Source organism: Lepus europaeus, chromosome X, assembly GCF_033115175.1.
Source record: "Lepus europaeus isolate LE1 chromosome X, mLepTim1.pri, whole genome shotgun sequence".
Taxonomy (NCBI): Eukaryota; Metazoa; Chordata; class Mammalia; order Lagomorpha; family Leporidae; genus Lepus; species Lepus europaeus.
Genome location: NC_084850.1, coordinates 101,753,575 through 101,762,876, shown reverse-complemented (window position 1 = coordinate 101,762,876; position 9,302 = coordinate 101,753,575). Strand labels below are relative to the sequence as shown.

General features: G+C 47.7%; 1 protein-coding gene across 1 annotated transcript; it reads right to left on the bottom strand.

The window, feature by feature from the left end:
* Window positions 1-2,984: 2,984 nt before the first annotated feature.
* LOC133752805 (UV excision repair protein RAD23 homolog B-like) lies at window positions 2,985-4,178 on the bottom strand. The gene has a single exon (XM_062183112.1). It carries the CDS (start codon window positions 4,176-4,178, stop codon window positions 2,985-2,987), a length of 1,194 nt encoding a protein of 397 aa, XP_062039096.1.
* Between the last annotated feature and the right edge of the window lie 5,124 nt (window positions 4,179-9,302).

Genomic DNA, 9,302 nt, shown 5'->3' with positions numbered 1-9,302 from the left:
TGAGTACACGTGCAGGAAGCGAGACATTTTTGGCACTAGAACAAACATTTTTTCTCAATAATGCTTTCTTCCATTAGACTTGAGGGGAAGAATACAGGGACAGACACATCTTCTATCCACCAGTTCACTCTTTCAGAGCCCACAGACCATGGCTGGCCTGGCTAAAGAGCAGCTCATAGCTCCATTCCCACCTCCCACATTAGTGGTAGGGACAGACGTATTGAACCATCACCTGTGCATCCCAGGTGTGTATTACTATGGATCTAGATTTGCAGTGAAGCCTGGACTTGAATCACTTATGTCCATGTGGGACTGACATCACTAGAGCAGCCTAAACTAATGTTCCAAGTGCCTGCCCCTCAATTCACCTTATCATTGCCTGTCTGACGTGAATTTTCAGTAATATTTTTGTACACTCTATGAATAAGTCCTTTTGTTACATGAGTGGTCTGCACGTATTTTGGCCATTTTGTTGCCTATCTTTGCTAACTTGACCCTTACTGGTGTTTTGCAGAACAGACATAGCTAATTTCCTAGTTCAAATGATTCCTTTAAACATTGTTGGATATATTATCGCTTCTCAGCCTTTTGGCTAAGTTCAAGTGTAAATTTGTTGGATATTGCTTTAAGTGCCATGTTTAGGATGTCTTTTCCAAGTCTTAACTCTGAAACTCTTTCCTGTGATTTATTTAGAAAATCTGTACTTTTATATTCTAATTTAAGTCTTTGTCAGAGTTCAATGAAACAGCTTTACCCGAATCTAAAATGAGCTCAGGAAACTCAATGGCAAGAAAGCAAACAATCCAGATAAGAAATGGGCAAATTACTTGAACAGGCATTTGTCATAAGAGGAAATAAAATGGCTAAGAGATACATGAAAAAATGCTCAGGACCACTAGCTGTGAGGGAAATGCAAATCTAATTCACAATATAGTTTCACCTCACCCCCTTAGAATGTCTTTCATACAGAAGTCAACAAACCACAAACATTTGCCGAGGATTTGGGAAAAGGCAACCGATCCACTCTTGTTGGGAATGTAAACTGGTACAGCGACTGGGGAAACAATATACTGTCTGAGATACCTCAGAATTCTGAATGTAGACCTACCATATGACCCAAACATCCCACTGCTGGGAATTTACACAAAGGAAATGAAATCAGCATATGAAAGTGTTAGCTGTACCTTCATGCTTACTGCAGCTGAATTCACAGTAGCTAAGATAGGGAAACAAACCAAATGTCCATCACCTGAAGACTGGATATGGTCATTATAATATATGTACACTATTGCAGAGCACACAGTATACAATGAAATCCTGTCATTTGAAACAAAATGGATGTAACTGGAATCCATTATACTTAGTGAAATAAGCTAGGCCCCAAAATCAAATGCCATACAACTGACTACACTTGCTGACAGTAATTTTTACAGGTGACATCCGTAGTAACATATTTTTCTCTAGCAGAGCACTGCATGTACAAATACCAGAAAGTGCATTTTGAAATACTTGTTTGCTTTCTGATCTGGCTCACCATTCAGTCAGTTTTTTAAATAGGCAGTATTTTACTTATGGCCAGCTCCCAGTCATATTCCTGCCAAGGAAAAGGCAAGAGAGAAGGGGAGGGAATGCTGCTCTTGTGCATGGGCCTCAAAGGTGATAAATTCACAATGGGACACGTCCACAGCAAACATGCAAGTGTGGTTTTAAAACTTGATTGCTGTGCCAGCACTGTGGCATTTTAGGCTATGCCTCTGCCTGAAGGGCCAGCATGTCATGAGGGCATGGTTTGAGTCCCAGCTGCTCCTCTAAAAATCCAGCTCTCTGCTTATGGCCTGGAAAGCAGTAGAAAATGGCCCCAGTGCTAGGGTCCCTGCACTGTTGTGGGAGACCCTGAGGAAGCTTCTGGTTCTTGGTTTTACATAGGGTTATCTCCAGCCATAGTGGCCATTTGGGGAGTGAACCACTTGTTGGAAGACCTTCTCCCATCTCTCCCACTCTCCGTAACTCTACCTCTCCAATAAATGAATAAAAGCTTTTTTAAGAGCTTTCTTGAAATAGACATAATATACACAGATAATGGACACGGGGCATTTTGCTACTAAAGAAAACCAAACAGAACAGCAACATCATTCTGTCTTTCCAGGTAGTTACTCAAATCAAGTTAGACAGGTCTCACATACATTCTAATGAGAGAAAACTTTTTTTAAGATTAATGTATTTGAAAGTTGTCTTCCATAAGTCAGAAGGAGACAGAGAGAGAGAGAGAGAGAGAGAGAGAATCATCAAATCAATAGTTTACTGCCCACATGGCTGAACAGATGGAAGACCTCTCTCTCTCTGGCTACTGCTTTTCCTCTCACTCTCTCAACCTCTGCCTCTCTGTAACTCTGCCTTTCTATACATAAATAAAATCTTTGAAAACATTTCTATAGAGTCTGTGTCCAAAACCAATGTGAACAAAAGAACTAGAAAGAAGGGCATTACATTACCCTGGGCTTACTCTGGATGGAGCCCATTGAAAACAGAAACATAGGAAAAGTGACGACATAGTGTTGTATCCTAGACAGAGGCATCACAGAAAGAAGAAATGATAGGATAGTATAGACCACAGAAAGGAAACCTAGGAAAAGTTGAAGTTGCATCAAAGAAATAACGAAAACTACAATTGTGGATGGAGTCCACTGCAAAGAGAGAAACCTAGAAGTGACGTGGTGCTTCACAGGAGAAATGAGGACCTGCAATGGCTGCTGGTGGTGACAGCCTACTCTGCACACTGTGTGGATTTGAGGCATCTGCTGGTTGAAGCAGACAGGCAGGGTATCTCTCCCCACCCTGCATCGTATGACTCCCGCCCCTGCCCCAACATCTAGTTCTGATGCCAACTATGGTGAACATAAACCCAAGTCATCCAAGACGCTGTAGGAGACAAAGTTAGCACAACGAACGGAACGGCGGGAGAAGTGAGCCACAGGAGAGTCCCTTCAGTCCTCCTCCAAGTCCTGCTCCAGGAGAAAATTGGCAGCCCACTCCTCATTCTTCTCACAAGCAAAATATGCTTCAACCACAAGCCCTTCAGGAAAGCCCAAAGCCTTTAACCTCTCTATAGCTGCCAATTCCTGGGGTGTTATTTTAATGCGATCTGCTCTGGCTGCTTCTGCAGTTCCCACACTGTCAACTCCTCCTCCTCTCCTTTCACCGCCAGCTTCTTCCAAAGGGGTAGTTAGCATGTGACTCAAATACCCCTGGTACTGGCTAAACTGCGCTAGTAATTGAGGATTCCGTGGACGTATGCCTTTCAGCACTTCGGGAAGCAATGAAGGTTGGTGCTGAATAATTTGTCTCAACTGTTGAAAGTCAGGGTGACTCTGTAAAAAGTCAAGGGGGTGTCCTCCAGAACCCGATGTTGCAGCTGCTGCACCTGCCGCCACCCCTAAAGACCGACCAGCTCGGCTGCTACCGGCTTGAGGGGGCTCGACCTCGGCCGCACTTGCCCTGTCTCCGGGGAGTCCCATTAAAAGATACTCCACGGCTCTGTGAGGGTTGTTGGAACTGGCTCTCAGGGCTGCAAGGACGTGCTCCCGTTCGTAGCCCATGGACACGATCTCGGCGACCACTGGCTCGGAAGACGGACGTGTCAGCAGCGCCCTTGCTGCCTGCTCAGACGGCTGGGCCCCAGAGGAGGGTCCCGCGATGGCATCATCTGGTGTAGGGCTTGGAGCCCCTGGCGGGCCTGCCGACTGCCCTGCAGCTGGATGTGAGGCAGGTGCGCCAGCAGGTGCACCCGTGGAAGTGGCAGGCGCGGACGTGGCGGGCGCGGAGAGCAAGGCAGCTTCGCGCGCTGGGGCGCCAGCACCAGCCGATGCTGCGGGGGCAGGGGGCCTGGCCGTGGTGGCAGGCTGGGACTGCCGAGCTGTGGCTGTGGCTGTGGCTGTGGTCGCCGCCTTGGGTCTGGCCACCAGGACCGTCACAGCGTGGTGCTCGGGGATCTGACAGTCTCTGAGCACAGCGTCATCCTGCAGGACGCGGCCCGCATACAGGAGCTGCTGCCCCGCTACCGGAAAGGCCTCTCTGCCCTGCTCGGCTTCAATTTTCTCCTTGAGGGCCCTCACCGTCTGGCCGGGGTCAATGTCGATGTGGAAGGTGAGCTGCGGCCCGGCCTGGAGGGTGAGGCGCATGGCGCCGCCGCGCAGGGCCGCGGCCTGGTTGGCTGCCCGGGCTGGGGCCGTGCTGGCCGCCGGGCGGACAGGCGGGCGGGCGTGAGGCCTGGGGGGCGGGGACCGCCGCGCTCCTCACTCTGCCTCTGGCTCTGGCTGTGGGGACCTGCGGTGCGGGTGCCAACGGCCCTGCCCGGCGAGCTCTGCCCGCGGTGGCCTTCTCTCGTGAGCCCTGGCCTCCGCAGCGCCCGGGCCCCTGGGCTCAAGATGGCCGCCGTGGCTCCGCCACCCCCCCCCCCCAGGGAGGAGTACCCGTTGCTCCCCGCGTGACGGTGGCCGAGAGGGGCCCTCCCACGCCCGCACGTTCCTTCGCCACCCGTTCGCGGTGCACGGCCTCGCCCGTCCATGCACTCGGAGCGGAGCTCCCGGCTCCTCTGTCTCGGCTGCTGGTGCTTCGCAGCGTCTTTTCCATCCCTTTGGGAGACTGCTCACCGTTCTAGAACTTTCTCCGTTCGCTAACTCTGTACTAAGCTCTTGAACATTGTATGCCTTTGTGCGCATCCATTTTCTGTTCCTGCACGTTGCTCTTCCTGCTCCTTTAAATAGCTGTGCAGTCTCTCTTGCCACCCAAGTGTAAGCTATGCTATGAAATCCCCCATGTTTCACCTCAAAAACACCAATGGGCTAATGTATGCCTCAGCCTCCATGCACTTAACAACGTTCCGAGGATAACTGACGTCTGTTTGATATAGTTCCATTTGTTGACTTGTAAAAAGTATTTTCTCATTTTGCAGGCAGAGTGATACAGAGAGGGACAGATATATATATATAGAGAGAGGTTTCCGTGGTATGGCTCAGAGCCCATGTGTACAGAACAGCTGTGGCTGTGCAAGGCTGAAGTTGGAGCCAGGAACTCAACCCAGGTCTGCCTGCTGGTGGCAGGTGCACAAGCCCTTGGGCCATCCTGGGCTGGTTTCCCGACCCATCAACTGGGAGCTGGATGACAAGCTAGGTGCTGGGCATTGAACTAACACGCTCACATGGGATGCTGGCTTCCCATGTTGTCTCCAAACCCACAACAACTGTACCTTGAAATTCTTTTTGCATTCACGTATAGAAACGTTACATTTGCATGTGATACCATGTAACTTTTTAAATAGAAACTCACCACCTTTGAAATTTTTTATTTTGAAATGTGGAGAGACAGCAAGAAAAGACAGACAGAGGTTTCTCCTCCTTCATATGCTTCCCCAAACCCTGGTTAACAGCTGGGGCTGTCAGGCAGAAGCCAGGAGCCAGGAACTCAGTCCGTGGATCCCATGTTGGTGGCAGGGATCCAAGTATGTGATGCATCCCCTGGTGGACGCCAGAGCCTGCATCCACAGCAAACTCAAACTGGCAGCCAAGCAAGCACTTGAATATAGGCAGGCATACCGGTGTGGGGTGCAGGTGTCCCAATCTGTGTCTACACTGCTATGCCAAACACTGAGTCCAGTGTGCGTTGTTGGAATACACGGAAACCGTGGGTAATGTGCAAACCAAGGTCAACACATCTGACTCCCCAACAACATTTCTTGATGGTGAAAATATTCCAGATCCTTCCTTCTACCTTTCTGTGAAATATCAGCACTTTCTCCTTAGTTCAGTCTCTGTCCTATGCGTACCTCTCTCTGGACACCTGCTGTTGTACTGCCTTTCATTCCATGTTGGGAGACCCCCTCTTTTAGTTCTGCATTTCTGTCGTAAGGATGTGTTTGACCCACTGTGTCAAGGAAGTTATGCTGGCCACAGAGTGTCCGAGATTTCTCTCAGGGAGAATTTCTGGATGGCCTTTTCATTCCCCAAAGTCAGCTTTGCTGATTAGAGAATTCATGGTTGGGGACAGCCTCTTGGCATAGCAGGTGAAACTACTGCCTGGGATGCCAGCATCCCATATGGGAGTTTTGGTTTGAGACCCAGCTCCTCTGCTTCTAATATAGCCCCCAGCCTATGGCAGCTGGCACAGCGGCAGAATGTGGCGCCTAAGAACCTGGGGCCCTCCCATCTACCTGGGTGACTAGAGTGGAGTTCCTGCCTCATGGCTTTGGCCTCTGCCAGGTCCCATTGTGGTGGGCAACTGGAGGAGTGTCTCTGTTTCCCACTCCTGCTCCCACCTGAAGATATGAAAAAAACGACAATGATTTATAAAGTGCTTGGAAATGGTATTTTAGGTACACGTGCAGGAAGCGATACATTTTTGGCACTAGAACAAACATTTTTACTCAATAATGCTTTCTTCCATTAGACTTGAGGGGCAGAACACAGGGAAAGACACATCTTCTATCCACCAGTTCACTCCTTCAGAGCCCACAGACCATGGCTGGCCTGGCTAAAGAGCAGCTCATAGCTCCATTCCCACCTCCCACATTAGTGGTAGGGACAGACGTATTGAACCATCACCTGTGCATGCCAGGTGTGTATTACTATGGATCTAGATTTGCAGTGAAGCCTGGACTTGAATCTTTTATGTCCATGTGGGACTGACATCACTAGAGCAGCCTAAACTAATGTTCCAAGTGCCTGCCCCTCGATTCATCTTTTTGTTGCCTTGTGACGTGTGTTTTCCAGAATATTCTCATACGTTCTACGAGTGAGTCTTTTGGTTACATAAGTGGTTTGCACATAAATTGGCCTGTCTATTGCCTGTCCTTGCTTATTTGACCCGTGATGGGTGTTTGCAGAACAGGCACAGCACATTTCCTAGTTCAAATGATTCCTTTGAAAATTGTTGGATGTGGCTTGAAGTTTAACATCTAAGAAGCCTTTCTCCAGTCTTCACTCTGAAACTCCTTCCTGTGATTTATTTAGAAAATCTGTAGTTCTGTCTTCTAACTTCAATCTTTGGCATGTTTCAATGAAGCAACTTTACCAGAATCCACAAATTTCAAGAAATTCAACAACAAGAAAACAAACAATCCAGTTAAGAAATGCGCAGATTACTTGAATAGGCATTTGTCCAAAGAGAAAATTCAAATGGCCAATGGACACATGGAAAAATGTTCGGTATCACAAGCTGTCAGGGAAATGCAAATCAAATCCACAGTGAAGTTTCACCTCACCCGCGTTAGAATGTCTTTCATACAGAAGTCAACAAACCACAAACGTTGGCTAGGATGTGGGAAAAGGTTCCTAACCCACGGTTGGTGGGAGTGTAAATTGGCACAGCTGCTGTGGAAGACAGCATGAAGATACTTCAGAATTCTAAATGTAGACCTACCAGATGACCCAAACATCCCACTCATGGGAATTTACCCAAGGGAAATGGAATCAGCATATCAAAGTGTTAGCTCTACCCATGTGTTACTGCAGCTCAATTCACAATAGCCAAGAGAGGGAATCAACCCAGATGTCCGTTCACTGAAGTCTGGATAAAGACATTATGGTATATGTACGCTACTGAATAGTACACAGCAGTATAAAATGAAATCCTGTCATTTGACACCAAATGGATGCAACTTGAATCTGTTCTACCTAGTGAAATAAGCTAGTCCCAACAGCAAGTGCCATACAACAGCCTACTCTTGTTGACAGTAATATTTACAGGTGGTCTCAATAGTAATAGATTCTTCTCTAATGAAGCGCTTCATTTACAAATACCAGAAAGGAGATTTTGAAATGCTCGTTTGAATTCTGAACTGGCTCACCATTCAATGGGTTTTTTAGCTGGGCAGGTCTTTCACTTACGACCAGTTTCTGCCAAAGAAAGGCAATAGAGAGGGGAAGGGAATGTTGCTCTTGTGCATGGGCCTCAAGGGTCATAAATTCTCAATGGGACACGTCCACAACAAACATGCAAGTGTGGCGTTAAAACTTTATTGTGGGGCCCGTCCTGAGGCATTGTAGGCTGTGCCTCCACCTGCTGTGCCAGAATGCCATGAGGGCCCTGTTTCATGTCCCAGCTGCTCCTCCTCCCAACAGGCTCTCTGCTTATGGCCTGGGAAAGCAGTGAAGATGGCCCAATGTTTGGGCCCCTGCACCCGTGTGGGAGACCCAGAGGAAGCTTCTGGTTCTTGGTTTCACACAGGGTCAGCTCCTGCAATTGTGGCCCTTGGAGAGTGAACCACTGGGTGGAAGACCTACTCTTGTCTCTCCCATTCTCTGTTACTCTAACTCTCAAGTAAACAAATAAAATCTCTTTTAAAAGCTTTATTTCAATAAATATAATATACACAGATATTTGACACGTCTCATTTAAATTCTAATGAAAAACTAGACAAAGAAAACCAAAGCAAACAGCAGCATCACTCTACATATCCATGTACAGTTACTCAAATCAGGCTAGAAAGGTCTCACATACATTCTAATGAGAAAGAACTTTTAAAAGATTAATTATTTATTTGAAAGCTAGAAATACATAAGGCAGAGGTGGGGAGAGAGAGGGTGAGGGAGGGAGAGAGAGACGCGGAGGGGAGAGGGAGAGAGAGAGAGAGAGAGAGAGAGAGAAATCGTTCAACTGATCCTTTACACGACATGGCTGAACGGATGCAAGACCACTCTCTCTCTGGCTCTTGCTCTTTCTCTCACTCTTTCAACCTCTGCCTCTTTGTAACTCTGCCTTTCTATATATAAATAAAATCTTTGCAAACATTTCATTGGAAAGAAGGGCATTACATTACCCTGGGCATACTCTGAATGGAGCCCACTGAAAACTGAAACCTAGCAAAAGTGACGACATAGTGTTGTATCCTAGACAGAGGCATCACAGAAAGAAGAAATAATAGGATAGTAGACCACAGAAAGGAAACCTAGGAAAAGTTGAAGTTGCATCAAAGAAATAACGAAAACTACAATTGTGGATGGAGTCCACTGCAAAGAGAGAAACCTAGAAGTGACGTGGTGCTTCACAGGAGAAATGAGGACCTGCAGAGGCTGCTGGTGGTGACAGCCTACTCTGCACACTGTGTGGATTTGAGGCATCTGCTGGTTGAAGCAGACAGGCAGGGTATCTCTCCCCACCCTGCATCGTATGACTCCCGCCCCTGCCCCAACATCTAGTTCTGATGCCAAGTATGGTGAACATAAACCCAAGTCATCCAAGACGCTGTAGGAGACAAAGTTAGCACAACGAACGGAACGGCGGGAGAAGTGAGCCACAGGAGAGTCCCT

Bases quoted from the DNA above. Each gene is read 5' to 3' on its own strand.
- LOC133752805 (XM_062183112.1), bottom strand. From the start codon at position 4,178: ATGCGCCTCACCCTCCAGGCCGGGCCGCAGCTCACCTTCCACATCGAC.